The sequence below is a fragment of the Neolamprologus brichardi genome, chromosome 5, assembly GCF_056152115.1.
Source record: "Neolamprologus brichardi isolate AB-2024 chromosome 5, ASM5615211v1, whole genome shotgun sequence".
Classification (NCBI taxonomy): domain Eukaryota; kingdom Metazoa; phylum Chordata; class Actinopteri; order Cichliformes; family Cichlidae; genus Neolamprologus; species Neolamprologus brichardi.
In genome coordinates this window covers 27720227-27738965 of record NC_142108.1, presented here as the reverse complement: position 1 = coordinate 27738965, position 18739 = coordinate 27720227, and the positions used below count along the sequence as shown (strand labels likewise).

The 18739-nt window shown below is 38.5% G+C and overlaps 1 protein-coding gene across 1 annotated transcript; it reads right to left on the bottom strand.

The window, feature by feature from the left end:
- Positions 1 to 679: 679 nt before the first annotated feature.
- On the bottom strand, positions 680 to 9512 carry tspan2a (tetraspanin 2a). The gene is made up of 8 exons (XM_006782817.3): positions 9261 to 9512; positions 6838 to 6940; positions 2878 to 2975; positions 2378 to 2452; positions 2188 to 2277; positions 2022 to 2093; positions 1786 to 1869; positions 680 to 1708 (listed from the first exon to the last, which is right to left on the bottom strand). Exons 1-8 carry the CDS (start codon positions 9327 to 9329, stop codon positions 1643 to 1645), a joined length of 657 nt encoding a protein of 218 aa, XP_006782880.2. The 5' UTR covers positions 9330 to 9512; the 3' UTR covers positions 680 to 1642.
- Between the last annotated feature and the right edge of the window lie 9227 nt (positions 9513 to 18739).

Genomic DNA, 18739 nt, shown 5'->3' with positions numbered 1-18739 from the left:
AACTAGTCCCTTGTTTTTAGTCAAACGACAGCCAGATATTGCAGCACACAGCGCTATTTTCTTCTCTACACATTTGTACATTCATGCAATGCAGCTGCAGTTATTTTTGTTAAAAAGGCTGACTGAATCTGGTCCACACATTCAGGAAGCTTTACTACCAGGAGGGCATCAAGTCACGGTTGAGCGAGTTCACATGCTGAGGTAAATGATTTAGTCCGCACTAACTAACGGCAGATCTTGCAAAAGACGGTTTCAGTTGGCAAAGTTGAAGTCAGTGTAATGTTTCACTTTGTCGGTTCATTATTGTCTATGAAAATTTTAAAACATGCCTTGGTGTGGTAGAATTCCCCACTTCTCTGTATGAGCAAGTACTAAGCAGGCCTTGTGTAGAGACATTTTGTCCAAATCATATGACACTTGATATTTTCTATAAACTTGATTTACAGAATATACTGCCATCACTAGTATATTCAGTAAATAGTATTATTAGTCAATATCCTTTAACTCTTGCCTTGTATGTGACTGAAATTTGTCATCCGTGGACCTAAGCAGAACATTGCTGACATGTTCAGGAACTTCACTAACCACATATTACAATGAAGTTCTGCTCAGCTTGTTCCACTTTACAAGAAGCGCACATGTGATTCATCTCCGAGGACAGAAGCTGAAAACATCTAAATAAAAGCACCCAATGTTTTTATTACGGTTAACAGTATGACAAACTATATTATTCTATAATTCACATCTTATTGGCACACCAACAAAATTTACATCCACAATAATTCACACAAAATGCAAACTAGCTCACTGTTACATCCCAAACATGCTCCAGAAGAGGTTCAGCACAAAGCATTATTTAGCTGTCAGATGAATTTGGAGATTTACAACGCCGCAGTTTATCATAAGACCATCCTAACCCTTTGGCTTCAAATCATGTCTACACTTCAGCTATTGTGCTTTACGGTAGAAATACTTGAAAGTGGTGACAGGAAGCAAGCACTGGTGCAGTGTACATATTCAAATCAAAAGATATAGGCAAACAGTCCAGTAGTAGGAGGCTTGATCGTAACTAAATAAATAGGCACATGACGGAATTTTACTCTGCAAATTTACTCTGCAAAGGTAGGCTAGTCCTCAAAACGCTAAAGCACACAAAGTGAAAATAAGGATCCATATTTACAGCAATACTCCCCAGTCACAACATTCCTGTGTCAAAGAAGGCTTTGTGTGCTGTGTTGCATCTACAACTGCAGCACTTTGGCCTTTGCGGAGCACCGGCAGTCTAACAAAGACATGTTAAAAGTGAGGAATGTCACAGAGTCGAGCTAAAAGCAAAGCGTGTGTTATGGAAAAGAAGAGGGAAGTGAATTTCAGTGCTGGTGGACTCAAGAAGAAGGTGTGACGTTAACGATCCAGCGTATCGTGTTGAATGTGGTCCGTGGATAAGTGGGAGCATTGAGATTTGTTGTTCTCTCTTTGTGATACTCGGAGGCCCTCCCCCACCGCACTTGTTTGGACTAAGAGAAGTGACTGTGAAATGTAACTTTGGTGTTTCCCTTCTCATGCACACAAGTTGATTATGAAGGGCTGTGTAACCATATGATCTGGCGACGGTTGGGGGGGGGGGCGGTCAGCTCACCAATTATATAACCTCCCTGCTGTTTCTGATGGCACAACACAGGACCATACTGAAGATCATTCCTATAATCTGAAATCACAGACACATATTGTGGTTACCTGAGGAATATCGGTCACAATTAATTAAAAAACTCAAACTTTTCTCACCATGACTCCTGCAATACCAATCCCTATGTATCCAATGATATACAGCTTTTCATCGAAGAAGTCTGTTATTGCAGTCAGGCAGTCCTAATATCAAGCAAAAATAGCAAGAAACATTCATATTGATCATTCTGCACACAGCAAAGTAGGTTCATCACAGCAAATAGTGCTTCATTTTAAAATGGTGTTTTACTGCCCTCATGTGACCATGAAGTGTCCCTGCAGGCAGAGGGGTTTACCTTGACGTCTTCTGGGAAGTCTGCACACACCTCACCGTTTGGCTCCAACGTGGAAACTCCACAACAGTTCAGCTGCAAATATAAAAAGAAGTAAAAAAAACAAAACACAACATGATTTTAATGGTATTGACTGCAACCCTGAACATGACGGCGAAGTTTTACTCACAGCTTTATGATAAGTCGTTACTATTGCAGTTCCATTTGGACTAGAGTCGAGGGTGGAGCTACTGTAAAACTTTTGGACTTCTTCAGAAATCTGTTATTAAAAGAAGAAGAAAAAAAGGTTAGTTATGGGATTTAAAAAAAGACGGAGAATATTTTTTGTTATTTTGTATTTAATCATCAAATAACTCCACCTGTTCCTTGTTTAAGAATCCAAACACACCAGCAGTGACTTCTGCTCCAAAGATTATCACAAGGCAAGCAAAGAACTGCAGAACAGAAACAAGGACTATTATCGTCCTCTAGTGGGAGTCATCCACACACGCAACACAAAAACTAATCAGTGATTGATTCATTTATTGGGGAACAACAGTTGGCCAAACAATTTTGGGGGCTGTTCCTGGTGATTTCTTCTGAAATCCCTTAGAAAGAAATGTATAATTCTGCTCTTTTATACAAATGGAGAAAACAAGGGCCTTGTTGTTAAAAAAAAAAAGATTACACTAAACTAAAGTTAATATTTGTCTGTTATTCATTTTTTATTAGACAGCCATCTTTGTGATCACTCATCAGAAGCATACACATCAAGCTATTTCAGTGTTAGTACCAATTTAACGGTACTATCAATTTAAGCCTCATGGAAACAAATCTAAAAATAATACAAATGCAATGAGAGGTGACACTTTGAACCCACCAATGCAAGAAGACACTGAGACTCACGAATGGCCCCAAAACACCCTAAGAACCCCACGACCATCATCAACGCACCGGCACCAAGAAGGATGTACACGGCTGAGGAGAGAGACCAGACGATAGATCAGTGCATTTAAAATGAAAAAAAAAAAAAGGAAAATTAATGTTTTGTGTTTTATGAACAAGAAGATTGTGAAAGACATATGAGAAGAATCTGATCATGGTGTTCTCAGTATCACATGACTGCAGTTTATAGTTTCCACTGAGGGTGGCAGCGTGATGCAATGGTTGCCTTTGCTGAAGCAGAATTTATAAAAGGATTGTTTGTGTTGTGTTTGTAGGTGGAAGCGTCTTCGGTAGCAGAACATCTCTGAATAGACTCACACAATTCAGTCTATTTATTAGGCTACTTTAAACAATGAATTTTAAGTTTTTCATGATCTGAAACATAGAATCTCTTTTTTGTTCTTAACGTTACATTATAGCATCTCTGATCACTTGAGAAAAGGTGGGTTGAACAAAACACAGTTCTGGACTCTTTCCTGCTCTGGGCAGCTACAGAAATAGCTTGAAGTCCTGTCTGTATATAGAGTAGCTGTCTAAGGCATAGGCAGAGTCTGTTCAAAATCATAATCAAATTTGAAAGAAAACTAATAGGCCTAGAGAGCCCACTGAGAAACAATGCTTCTAATTGACTCTTTTGATGCATTAGTAGGGTTTCCAGTTACTTAGACCTTGTCCATTCATGCTCCTGCAGGGTGAAGAAGCACACAGATGCCATCTGTCCTCCAAAATCTAATTTTCAGAGGGCTTGATTGCTGCAGATTTCAACTGCGTCTGCCGCCATCTATGCTCTCCTCAAGCTTGAGTGACGTCACCCTCTCGGTCTACTCCCCTGCTCCTAGTCCTTGCAACTGAGCCCCCTCACACTGTAACTATACACCACGCAGGTCCCTTAGGTCCATGCTAAGGGCCTAATCGGTGACACAGGGAGCAACCACTGCAGCAATTTAATTAATCCACATGGGGCAAATGCAAGCTGTTGTTTTCTTGCTGTGCGACAAAAGGGAAGGTAAAGACGAGGCGATTACACTGCTGAGCTGAAGGGATCTAGAGGGATACAGAGCTTCAAAGAAAGTTGTCTGGGTAAGCAATGGAAAATATAATGGACCATGGAAGCTTTCAATTTATATACAATTGTCTACACAGAAGTGATCTCAGCTGCTCATTTTTTTCCCCAACACTTATACACTGACTTTAATATCTGCTCTTTGCTCTTTACTCATTAAATCCAGAGGTATCTACCATCTACCAGACACCTGCCAAGTGCACTTCCTGCTTCACGTATCTTTTAGAAATACAAATTATTGAGTATAAACATCTGTAACATCTCTCAGTTTAGCTCCATCTCGATCTTATATACACATGTAATGGCTGTTTACACACTAGAGAGTAACAAAGGTGATAGAATGGAAAATGAAACCCTCAGAGAGAATGCTGCCACTTTGCCTTATTATGGTATCACTCTGTTTAGTCTCATTGCTAGAAGTGGGAGCAACAGTCAGTTGTTTTGCCCAGGAAGCTTATAACGTTTGGCTGCAAAGGCACAAAGTGATCCTCTGCAGAACCCAAGTGTTTCCAGTTAAATGCCGGATTTATGGGCTTGTGTTGTCCATTTGCAGAAAAACCAATTGTGGGAATTCAGCCCATGCAGAGGCTATGGAGGTGCACTTGCATGTATTTTTCCGAAAGACAATAGTTAGTTTGATGCGACTAAAGGAAACTGTGGAATTCACCGCAAATAAGAAAACACACTAAAAAACAAACAAACCCCAAAACCCACACACAAGTAATTCAGACTGTGGCTTGGTCAGCTTTCTGCTTGACTTCACTACAAATAAATTCCTTGTATGCTATAACCTCAGTTTTTTCTAGAACAGAGACTAAGCTTAAGGGAAAACACTACAGAGTGCAGCCCACATTGCTGGTTTATGTGGACTACCAACAAACTATCTTGGCGCCATCTTAACACAGCCACAAACATCTGCATTAGAAGGCAGGAGAAGTAGCAGATTTATATGATGGAGACATGAGTTTTGGGTTTGTGAGCCCACTAGTATTAGAGGATCCCTACTGATGATACAGTGACAACTGATATCAGGCATACAATTGGCTCATAACTGGCTGACAACTAGACCTGCCATCAGCATACTCCTCTACCCAGTTTGTGAAGCACGTTTGTCTCGTACAGTAGCCAGAAAAACAAGATTTCCAGATCACACCCACCCTCTGAGATTTTTTTCCACACAGTTACAAATTAGTCACAGCATCTCGTTTTAGAGGTGGCAATAACAAACTCTCTGTCTAGCTCTCTCCTTCCCTTCTGAAGCCTTCCAGGGTTTCTGCCAGTTTTTTAATCAGCTATTTTACCTCCAAAATATTGATCAGACCAACATATGCTCCGGTTTTAACTGCACTCCAAATGTTCTTTAATCAAGAAAATCTAATTCACATTGCATTTGATTGGCTAAACCTAAAGTGAGAAATATAATCACTGCAAATGGGAAAGTGAGGAGGGGACGGTAAAGAACAGTGGGACAGAGAATTTGATTAAAATGACTCATGAAGATGTAACACAGTAACAGAGAAATTCCAGGATATTTGCATATCAAATAAAACCAAGCTGGAGAAAAGTTACCTCATCTGGAGTACACTGCATCAACAGATGACTTAAGTAACATGGTACTTTTTATTTTCTACTGTATCTTGAAATGGTTTAGGTTGTAATCTTGGCAATATGATCATAATTATGATCGAAAACATAAGCCTTTGGTTGCCCTGTGCTGCTTCCCCCTCCCCTCTTCTTTGCTCTAATTTCATTTTTTACAAGGTTTGCAAGCAGGATATAGTCTTCTATCACTCACCCTATCGCCCCACCCAACCTGCTACTCATGTCCTGAGAGAGGCAGCCAGTTCCACGAAGGCAGAGCAGAGAGCTGATGAAGTGAAGTCACCATTTTAGGTCATGGCTTAAACGGGAGTAACAAGAATAGGCTTCATTCTAATCATCAGATCCCACACACTGTCAGAGAGAAGGCCTATTGTATGGAGTGCTGAACACTAGCTGTTTGTCTTGTCTACTTTATGTTTTAATAATCTACTGTGTGAGCTTTGCAAAGACACTCTTAATATATTTCAGCAAACAGACAGAGCTGTTCATTAATCAGCTAAAGGCTCTCGTGCATCGTTTGGACATTTTTCTGACTGGTCGTTTTTTATGTTATTTCAGTCGAATCAAAACCAAATAAGCATTTATGCAAGATTTGAATTTCTTCGTATCCCACGAGGAGAATTGCCACTAATGAAAAGTTTCAATCAGTTTATCACATTTCACTTCCTCTGTGCACATACTTTAGCCACTTTCAAAGTGAAAGTGAAGAATTGAGGGCTTCAAATGACAAATTCCATTAAACAGGCCAAGTAACTGTGGACATGTTTTAACTAACATCTTTTATTAAACAAACTTTCGTTGTAGTTTGTGCAAAGAAGTAAAACATCTCGATGCGCTGAAGATAAAATGTGGCTGTTAAATGTCAAGCAGTACTTGAAGGGTTCTTCATACTTGTAAGGGATAACAGTACCAGACATTCGGTCTCATCCGCATGTGCACACGTGTATTTACTTCTCCGTATGTGTGATTTTTTAGGGCACCTTTAAAATGATACACATTGAACGTTTATTTAATGTGGATAAACATGTAGGGATGTTTCATCTCATTTTCAAGGGGGTCCATGTAATCAAGATGGTGTAATCAACATCCATCAATATGGTGAACTGCTGAGAAGAAATTGGATCCATTTTGGATTTTTTTTTTTTTTTTTTTATCCACATCCACATATATGTTTTATTCTGCAGAGGATGAGACAGGCATATGTATGAGGCTATAGAATCTCTGACATACCTATGAAGAAGGTGTAGGGGGCGCCATCGCCTGTCAGGAGGTCCACTGTGTTTGGGTCAAACCTAAGCCACAGTCCCACCGCCAGCACCAACAATCCAGACACCTGGGGATTGATAAATTATAAAATCAAAATTATTTGTGACTTTATAGTTTTGCTGAATTCCATGACTGGTAAGTTCTTCTGTTTGTGCAGAAATAATGTCACAGTTAAACAGTGAGCACTTTCATGTTTTCTTTTAGTCTTTATTTATCATAAGGTCGTTACGATTCTGCAGGTGATGCTAAAGTGGCTAATGATACTCACAGGCTTTTTTCCCCCCTCCTTCTATTTAAAAACTTTCAGAATGTTGATGCTTTACCTCTCATGACACTGAGGACTTTTCAAAGAAAACCAACTGGGGGGACGGGACAAAAAAAGTATCTATGCTGAGTAGCATCTTTCCTCTCCAGGAGAGCTTGACTTACCATAACACATTTGATTGAAACCAGGTTTTACTCTGAGAAAATGAATCCTTTTGACCTCCTACATAACATTATTTAATTTAAACATCCAAAAACAAAGCCAGAAAGAATAAAGGACAAATGTGGATTAAGGGTAAAAGATATTGTCTATGTCATAGTTATATATTAATCCTAACCATGTTCCTTATATGTTCTTGCAGGACAAGTGTCACATGTAATATGCAGATGAAAAAAAAATCAGCTTCAAAATTTTGTAAAAGCATGGAATCCCACAGTTCTATGAACAAGCAGCACATCTTCAGTAACACTCTCAGATCCTTTTCCTGACTTGCTCTTCAGATTCACCCAAACTAAAGAGTGGAAGTGTCTTCTGTTAGTGAGGTACTCTGACAATAAAATGATTGAAAATAAGGCCACGCTGCAACAACAGCCCATGCATCCTCATGGCCCATCAAAGTACCACATTTGAACACAAGAATTAGCATCAGAATCAGCAGTCCATCTCCCATGGTGCATTTCAGCCACAGGCTGTGCCAGCCTCACAGTGCCTGGGTGATGTAACTCACACTGGCATTGGCTGCTTGTTGGCTCTGCACCCCAAAATGACAGCGTACTGTACGCCCCTTTTGGCTACAACCACAACAGCTCTGCTTTCAGTCCCAAAACTGCCGAACAAAGAGGCTGCTGTCACTTTGGATGACACAAGTGATCGTCTTACAGAGCACAAATGAGTCAATGCAGCCGGTTAAACTCACACTGTATCATTTAACAGTAAAATATTGAGTATCTTTTGCAAGAGAGAATAATGAAAACCAAAGAAGAGTAAACCCAAACAGGCTCTTTGTTAATGACCTAATAAATGTATCTATTTATCTAAACACATCACTGATTGAAAATGATAATAGTTAAACAAGGGGGGGGTTTCTTGCAGCCTCAAGTAGGGGCAGGAGTTTTCCTTGATGTTCCCAAACTCAGGGTTGATAAGTTTATGAGATACATTTGTGGGGTGAACAGAACAGAAAACAAAAAAGGCAAACTTAAAACCTTATTGGAATACTTATATTCTTTGATTCACACAGAATAATTAAAATAAAAGAATACAAAAAGAATGAATCTTGATCCAATGTTTCAGGTTGCATACTACAGTCTACATGCAAACTGACAAAATATTAGAAGCTTAAAAGTACTTCTCTGACACATTTAGCCTTCTAAACACCAAGAAAAAAAACTTATGTCATATGAGAAGTCATTGGCATATAATCGAAAGTGAATCTGAGTCACGGGGAATCTTATCTGAGCAGCACTGCAGACCAAAACAAAAACCTTTCATGATGTTCCCCAAATAGATTAACCCTGCATGTAAAAAAAAAAAAAAAGCACCCTTCACACGCCTGCAGCAGGAAAGTCACACCTCAACGTCAAATCATGAACTGCGATCTGTGTTGGAAAAGTAGCTCTGATGTATTTGTTGCAGCATGTACTTGGTGCAACAATAAATCATGACCAACTCTAAAGCAGCAGCCACTAATGAACGCGGATGAAAAGAAGACTCTGGGTTATATAACTGAGGTTTGGTTTGAGAATTTTGGGAAACAGTGTGGAGTCAGAGGGAGACGGTGTGAACGGAGCAGGTGCATTGACGCGGTCTGCCAGACAACACTCCTAACTCTGTACGGAATAACAAAGGCTGCTGTATTTAAAAGCCATACCAAATAATATCAATAGACGGACTTTGAGCCTTCAGTACATTGAACGTGTAAACAAGGCTAGGAACAAACAGGTTTTTCACAAGGCAACGAAACTCCACAGTCGCTTAAAAATAAACCGAATCAATTTCACTTCCTAAAAAGAAAACAACAAAACAAATAAATAACCATAAAAAACAACACAAACGGTGATCCGGCTTTTTCCAGAGAGAAACAACGTTAATTCTTAGCAAACCGCTGCCGAGGCGGACTTACCCAGAAGATGATGTTGAAAGCGAAAAGCAGATATTTCACACATTTCATCCCACCCTGCACTTTGCCCATGATGCCACCTGATTTGTCGGAGTCTCCGATCTATTGCGCGATTCCTTCTTATTTTGCAGCGTCTTTCAGCTGGACATCAACCCATGCAATGAAGACCTGCGCCGTTACACCATCCAGACATGAAACATGCGCACAAGTGCCGCTGCACGCCATCTGCACACGCCCATAAGCGTTCGCGGGTGCTGAGGTACCCAAGGTGGGGTTCAGGGACGATCTGGGATCCCCGAGAGAGACACCAAGAGGTCTGCCAGCGAGAGCAGAGAGAGGGGTTCATTTGTGTGTTCGGCACCAATGATTTGGGCTTAAAATAAATAAATGAGGGGAAAGCCGGTGGTATGGGTTAGCCAGCATTGTTATGAAGATAATATTTCTTACAACATGGTTTATCATATTTTTTGCAAGTAAAAAGAATTATTTTGTAATCATGACTGAATACCGAGTGAATATGGTAGATTTAAACTTCAGGTTAGTACAGTCTTGATGAGCTACTGCACATCTTGGCATAGTCTTGCATTACATGAAAATTATATCAGTGTGACAGTATGACACTTTGGATTCCACTACTTATGTGTGTGACCTTTACATTAGACGTTGGACAAGAATTTATCATGGAGACACTTTTAACATTGTCCTCTGCCAGTCACTGATATCCCTGTTTGTGTGAAAATAGCTTCTTGTGTGCACCTACAACACAGTGACCTGATAGTTAAAATAAGATCAGCAGAGACATAGCCAGGATTTTGGAGAAGTTATTATCTGATCTCTTATGTAGACCTGTTGTTCTTGCTAGGATGGCATATTACAAAAAGTTTGGCGGTAAAAAAAAGAATAAGACATGTTTGAAAATGGGCAATAGTTTCGACTTTAAATTAGATACAAATGTAGCAGGTGCACAGTCTATAAATAGAAAAATTAAGCTTTGTAATTTTAAAAGCTATGTCCAGTATGTAATCTTTCATGACTAGTTAGGTGTAAGACTAAGTAGTAGACAGTTCTCGAGAATACATTTGAAAATATGGAACACTCTTAACAACACGTTTAATTTTGAGTGTGCCATTCATGATTCCTCTTTAGACTTGCATACCCAAATACTACCACTGACAATGTTAAAAAGAAGATAATCATTATCCATCTCAGTGAATAGACGTTTGTGCCCTGAGTAGTATTCAGTTTTATTACAGAAAAAGAACCTATAGTATAAGATGGAACAACCATTAGGTGAAGGTGGGAAGGAGAAACTCCATTTTAACAGGAAGGAACTTCTATCAGATGGCTCGGGCAGACGCTGTCATCTGCTGTGACTGGCTGTGAGTGAGGAGAAAGAGGAGAGAAAATGGAGAATGCAGGAAGACAAGAAAAAACACAAACTATGAGGCAAGTCTGGACTTTATTTACTGTAAACCTACTAAAGCTTTCACTTTGTGCGTATCACCCATCCCTACATTCAACCATTCATTTGCTTTTCTCTTAATAACCAATATTTTTGTAGGTAATGTTTTTAAGCTTTCTTCTTTTCTTACTTACTTTCTTTGTTAAATTCAAATATTTGAATATATTCTTTTTAATTTTGCAGTGCTTTTAAATAATAATACATTTTTAATCTTTGTTTATGTGTCTAAGTGTTTTTGTTTTTGTTTTTTTTAATTTACAAAAACATACCAATAACCAAAATGATCAGCAGCAGCAGCATTGACATGTTTTTATTGTACTTTGGCTAAACACATGCAAAAGTAATGACATTCAGCCTCATGTTAAACTAACATAATAAACATCAAATGTGTTATATAGTCTCTACATGATCTCAGAATTAGTGTGACAAAAGACAAATTTCTTTTGGCCTGAGATAAAGTTAATGTACTAAAATACAGATGGGTTAAAATGCTTGACCCCTACAGAGGGTTTAGTTATGCTGTCGGGATCATTATGTGAGACTTTAGGACTGCCCTCTTGGCCTGGACCAGTGATTGAAAACCTTCAGCTTTGGAGTGACACACATATCTTTTACTAATCTCCAGTGGCTCCCTGTGGCTTTGACAAAACAAAGCAACAAAAAAACACAATTAAACATTTTTTTTAGTTCTGCATCATTGTTATATGTGTATTATAGACAGAATTTTAAGAAAGAAAATAGTTTTAATATTTTATCAGCTAAAATGTATAATCTTACTCTTAATTTTGTTTACTCTTAGTAACGTTGCATATGGATGTACATCCTACATACAAATATCTACTCCCATGTCCCCCTATAATTTAACCACAGGCTGTAATTTTACTTAAAAGGTTATATTACATTTACTATAAGTAAAAGTTTAATTATTATTATTGTTGTTGTTGTTGTTGTTGTTGTTGTTGTTGTTGTTGTTGTTGTTGTTGTTGTTAAAAGCAAAGATTTTGTAGCAGCACACTGGACAGAGTTTTCCACTAACATCTTCAAAACACCTAAAATGAAGGAATATAATTTGGAATAATCCAGCCAGATGTGGGGCTTAGAGAATCAACACCAATGAAGCTCTTCTTATGACACATACTAAGACACCTTAGTTGATGCTGTCTTTTTCACCCTTAAATAGAATGAGTCTGAGAATAAATGAACATTTCCTAAAAACAAAGTCAGAGTGAAAATCTTTCATAGGTCAGTGCTTAAAACATGAAGACTTTATTAATATAATATAATATATCATATTAATAATAATGCAAGCTGATTCCTGTGAATGAAGAGTGTGTATGGAGATTTGCCAGTGCTCTTCTGTGTCTTCTTTGCAGGACGGAGGGAGGTCATCTCGGGGTCACACGCTTTGTGACATGCAAGCTTCTCTTGTTTGTAGTGCCTTTGTTTGTTGCAGTGATGTGGGAGGGAAACAGCGACCCTCCCTGTATGTCTGCCAGAGTATCAGTGAGAATCAGCATGGGTGGATCATGAGACACATCACATCACTGCCTACCACCTCTATTTTCTTTCTCTCTCTCTCTCTCTCTCTCTCTCTCAAAAAAAAAAAAAAGAAATCAAACAGGACTCAACAAACACAAGGAAAAAAGTATGACAATGACAGCAGTTCTCCTTTTTTTTTTATAGAGATAAACAGATGGCATCGTACACACTTGAATTACAAATGATTAATAGTTTCCATGTGACCCAGAATAAGATCATTGGACTGGATGTGTGTTAACCCGATATCAGTTCGGTTACCCAATCCTGTCATGAATTCAGGACTGTAATTATCACTGCGGAAGTACATCCAAACTGAAACGATATCCTCAGGGTATAATGGAGCCATAATCCCATTATCCCTCCACCGACACACTGTCCTTACCTCCTCACCCTCTACTACTGTGCTTGATATGCAAATGAGGTGCAAAAATGTAACCTGATCTCCATACGGTGCAAGTATGAGTCATCCTATGAGCCAAGAGACACCAGAGGTGAAGTGCAGTCAAACCTCACTTTATATTTTTTCTTTGAACAGGCCGTGCTAAACCTCTAATCAGAAAAATGGCCAGTTACTGAAATTTTTTAAAAGACAACTTTAGTTAAAACAAATAACTGACGAATATAGCAAAATACAGTTATCTTTAGTTCCTTTGCAATGCGTATAAACAATGTCACCCAAAATAGTTAAGTACATTTCCATACCCCTAATGTGCACCACTAGAGTAAGAGAAAACACTACACCCCCACGCAATGCGTTTCATTGTCTCCATCCAGTGGACAGAGCTCGAAATATCAAGTCTCTCAGCTGTGGTTTGCAGACACTACTTATGAAAGAGGCCACTTTGTTTCGGTCTTTATGCAGTTATCTTTATCCTTGCCACAATGCTCACTTTGAATGGATCTTAAATTATAAATCTATTAGTTGATATGAACAATTTATACATTTTAAATTTTATTCAGCCTTTACTTTTACTGGAACTTTCAAACAAATTTCAGTATCTTAGCAAGGTAGGATTACGGCGTCATACTACACAATTATATCTATGAAATTATGTAAGCTCAGGTACCTTGTTAGTTAGTACATTCATAACTTAATCCATCCTAAAAACGATATCCGGAAATAACCAACAACAAAAATAAAAGGCTCAATAATAACAACATTATTTTCTTGTGTTCAGGACTAATTTTAAGACATAAAAACGTTATGAATGTATTAAGTAACAATAGGTCATTAAATTACACCTTCTGGAAGACGTGGGTGTCATTTTTTACTGAATTTTTTTTTTATTTCATACATTTTAGTTACACATACACAGTATTTTTCCATTTCATATCAGCCATATTGACTCTTCTCCCCTTGCCACAGGACAGCAGCTTGGGGACTCCCGTCAATATCGCGTTGCTCAATATAAAGAAGTAAACATGTTCAAAACAAAGAAGCGCTACTTTTTCCGAGGGTTTCGCATGGGCCCTGAACTAAACACGAGGCATGCGCATGGACATGCACACTGACGTCTGGCATGTGGTAACGTATGGCTTTTTCTAACGCGATTAAAAAAAAACAACAACAAAAAACCAATTTTCTTAGAAACCATGGAAAAACGATCTATAACAAAATCAAATTAATATTTATCCTATTTTGTTCACTTAAGTGAGCATCAGTGCTGCTTTTAGTTTGTGGAGGTAGTGTATGAAACGTGGGGAACTAGCTACAATTTATTGCCTGAGCGGAGTCTAATATCTGTCAAATCCAACATGTTAGGAGTCACGTTTTTATTTGTGAAAGTATTATTTTTAGGAAATATTTCATGTTTCCGTCTTGACCTCTAGGGGGAAGTGTTGCATTCTTTTTAGCAGCTGAGCCCTGTTGCTTTATCTTAAAACTCAAGGTTTCCAGGAATACAGCCTTGTCTGGTTTTTGTTTGCATTTCTACATTAGTTCCATGTTCGCTCAATCATATCAGACACCTCAGATATCAGATGGGACACAAAATTAGGCTGCAAGCCTACAAAAATCCCAATCGATACTGCCTGGAGAATAATTTTGTGTTCGCTGAGAACACTGAAATATCACTGGAAAGGTATTGTATTATCAATCATTTTTGGCCTGTGTTTGTCTTTGCAGTTTTGTTTCATATGCACTGTAGAATGATAGCAAGAGAAAAACACAAAGCAAAGCCAAAAAAAAAAAAAAAAAAGAATGGCGGTAAAACAAAGCCATATGGGAATTCTCTTTTTTTCACTTCTGTCAGGGCTTTCCTTTTTGCTGAAGGAAGCAGCAAGCTTCCCAGAACACTACAGAAAGCACACAGTGCATGTTTGTAAATGTTTAATAAATAACAATATCAACAACAACATTTATTAAAAAAAACACTTTTGGTTTTATCAGGCCTGGGTCAAATTGTATTTGCAAAGTTGTGGATTGATTTAGTCTTCTTCAGTAAGTGGGCTGCATGACAGTATAATGACTGGCAGAAAAGAAGCTTGACTGTGTTGTTGTGCCAAAAGTCCTAGAGGCTGCTACTCTGTCATAAGCTGAGCTGCAGTTTAAGGTTAAGGCAGGTTTAAGCCTGTGCTTTCTGGAACCAAATCACATGGTCTTTTAAACCCAAGGTCTGTGTCTGTAAAAGCTGCAGCTTTAAAGTGTTCCTGTGATTTAGTCTAAACCCAGCCGGCATTAACTAAACAGCAGTGAATGAAACCTTTTGCATTTACTGAATAGCTGTCCAACATAATAAAAAATCAATATATAAGTAAAGGACATATTTCTGCCTTTAATATCTTCAAGTGTCAAACTAATGTCATAGCGCAGCTACATTAGAGGAGTTTGGGCTGGGAGATCCGTTCATAACAGCTATATATAAACTACTGCAGCAACACAAGTTCAGTTCATGCCTTAAGCACTAAGATAGCAATTTCATCTGCATCAAAATAAAAGAGAATTATATGAGCAATATTTGTATTTATCAAAAGCGATACTAGACTACAAATGATCAGACACACAGTATATTGTTTCAGAGGTATTTCTAAATTCTTTGTTGAGCAGTTAGTAATCAAGGAAAGTCAGACAGCTGAAACCAGTTTCCTTAATTACCATTTTCAGAGTCTGAATGACATATGGATGTTTGGAGCAGATCTTATAATCATCATTCATCATGTAAAGGTGCCATTTAGTTGTGGTTCTGCTGCATTTTGGGTCTGTATTTGTAGATGTGGTATAAGTGATCATTTGAAAGTAAAGTATAAAAGCAAAAGATCATCCGCTTGTACCTGTATGCTCTGCCTTAACGCAATGAAACAGAATTAATCTTTCATGCTTTTTTATACACTATAAAATGTTCTCCATTTGAATTGCACTGCATCAGCAAATTTACCTCCCGTCTGCAGTTTGGTTTGTTTCCATTTCCTGTCATTATGGCATCCTGGCATTTGATTGCTGCTCCTGGATGATAAATATTTATTACGCCTCCTATTTACCTTTGTAAATGTATGGAGCTAAAAAGTTTCCATAGAGTAAGAGGGGGGGAATGCTATTGAGGCCATGTTTTATTACACTAAGCTACTACTTTTTCCTAATGTTTTAATTAGTTTGTTTCCATGTTTAGTTTATTTTTGTGGACTATTTAGGTGTATAGTCAGGTAGTATGCACATCAGACCTCCCTTCTCGCTGTTTTCTCCTTTGGAAAATTTATGCGCTTATGAGATGACTTTTTCGGGACTATGCAACGCTGGAAAATGATGCTACAAAAATTCAATAAATTCACTCATTTGGCGCATGGCGTTGCCACTTTTACATTACTGGTTGGATACACCAAACACAATAAGTGTATAATAGAATATAATTTTATAATTTGGAGAATCTTTACACCAACAAATTCCTTCCAAGCCTTTGGCATTTAAAAGATGCACATGTTTGTGCTTGAAACATCAGATACAGCAATGCTGAAAACAGAGAGGAAATGGTTGGAATGAGCCACAGAGGAAACAGTTGTGCACTTAGTATAGCAAACATGACCCATGAATGTATGCAATATGTGTATATTAGGGGTGCAACGATACACAAAATTCACGGTTCGGTTCGATACTTTGGTGTCACGGTTCGATATTTTTTCGATACAAAAAAAATGTTCATGCCTTTTTAGTTTGTTATTTATTAAAATTATAAATATATATTTTAGCTCAAAAGTACAGTTTTTAAATTTAATGTTGCTGAAACAACAAAGTAATAAAAAAAAATTAATATCTGATTGAGGAATTACTCATCTTTGGAAAAGAGAGTTTATTACAGAGAAATGGCTCTTTCCAAAATAAAAGCTATACTATACACTTCTTCTGGGGTATATTCTCAGCAGCATATTAACCTCTTAAGCCCCAAGGGGGTTTCTGAGCTTCCTGCTCGAAAATGTAATGCCCAAATTTAATTGATTATTTCTCTGCAATTACAAACTCTGTCCTTACAATCTTGGTATCAAAATAAAGCTAACACTTGGGAAATTTCATCAGAGGTGTAAATACTGAAGCAGATATTACTGTGTCAAAGTTACTGAGACTGGAACACAGAAAAAGTAAGTAGCTTTTATCCTCGCCTAATTTTTTTTTTAATTTGTAGCATATAACTCTTTGAAAAATATGCCTCAGATCACATTTGGTTCCAGAAATCCATTAACCAACATATAAACATCATCTGTGCAAAGATTTATGTTTCTAAAGTGAAACAGTGAAAAATTACAGCGCTGTCAATACATGAATATCCAGACGTTGTACAAAAATGTCCAATTTTGGCACACAATTGGACACCATGCCAGTTGATTTTTTTAGGCATTAAAGAGCAGAAATTAATAAATTTTATTAACAGGCCTAAACATGCTTTTTTTAAAAATATATATTTTTGAAGAATTAACCACACATTTACATGGCAACAGCCCTTTTCTGCAGCGCATATAGAGCGTTTGATTGGCCTCTGGCCCTTTAAACTCCGAGGGGCTGTAACTTTGGTTTCTTTTGGTCAATTTGCGTGATTGACACCTCTTTTTAATGTTTGAGCCAATAGATTCACAGTGACGATGCCATGTTCACGGCACGTCAACCAATCAGACGTTGTGATGCCAAAACCCACGTGGGCCCAAATTTACTGCATGTGGCGTCTGTTCAGTCACGTGTCTGTAGGTGGGTCTAAAATGGAGGTTGTTGACAGAAAACTGCTCTGACCGGGCTAGGTAGGCATGACAACTACTGTTAATCACGTGGGTACCGGCTACAGGCGAAAATAATGGAGGAAATCGGGAAGGTAAGCCAATTTCTGTCTTAGCTTGTTTGCGGTCTTCTTTTGTGGCTCATTCAGTGAATTTTGGTCTGATCGTGGTGAAACTTGGTGTGTGGAGTCAGTGATAGCTCTGGAAGCTAACCAGCCCATCTTTAGCCGGTTACAGGAAGTCTGAAGAATTTCTGGTTCGGTTTTGTTTGTTTAGCGTACTTCTGCGCATTTACGTAACTGCTCCTTTAATCGCGGCTTGTTTTCGGTGTGTTTGGTGGTTGTAGAAATGGTTTATATGATGTGATCTCCTCCTTTTTGCCCCTGTACCGGGGCATGGGGCTTAAGTGGTTAAACATATCAGGTCCCCATAAGGAGAATCATGTGCTAACGGCTGTCTAAATGACTCGGGTAAAGTTTGTAGCATGCGTGCTTGTTGTTTTTGTCTGCTTCCACTTGTCTTAAATGTGCAGTCATATTCGTTGTGTTCCCACTAGTGCTGTCAGCGTTAATCTGAAATGACGTTAACGCCACAACATGGCAAATCTCTGTTAACGAGCTACCGTGGGGCTGGAAGGCCAACACCTTAACGAGCTAACCTGCTAACACACTAGTTCCCACCAATGTAATTGAGCATTGCGTGGCACATCCAACATACTGTTTTACTTTTGTCCATGACGCGCTTACCTTCAGGGTCATACTTCACATGAAAACCAAAATAGTTCCAAACGCCAGATCTGAATGAGGGTGGGGGAGGTTCAATTTGCCATGTTGCAAGGAGAGCTTAACTTCTGTCTCGCTAGCTTGCCCTGCCCTCAGTGACTCTGTGTTTGACTACTCCGCCTAGGCTGCACTGTCGAGCGCAGATCCACTGAGCGCTCAACACAGACAGCAAGGAAAGTTGATAAAATAAATTAAAAATTTTGTATTGTTCGATACATATGCATACCAAACCGAAAGCACTGTATCGAACGGTTCAATATCGATACGAGTATCGTTGCACCCCTAGTGTATATGTATATAAAAATATTTCCTGTCTGTATTTTAGAACATTTTTCAGTGTGATGCTTAAAAGTTATGATAAATCCAGAGCACGCACACTTGTCAAACTGAGCACGTAGCTGCGTATTGAATTTCCATAAGCTGAGTCTGATATAAACCACAGCTAAAATAGATACCGGCACAGCTACACCCCCTGTAGCGTGGTACTTCAAACAGTTAAAAAAAAA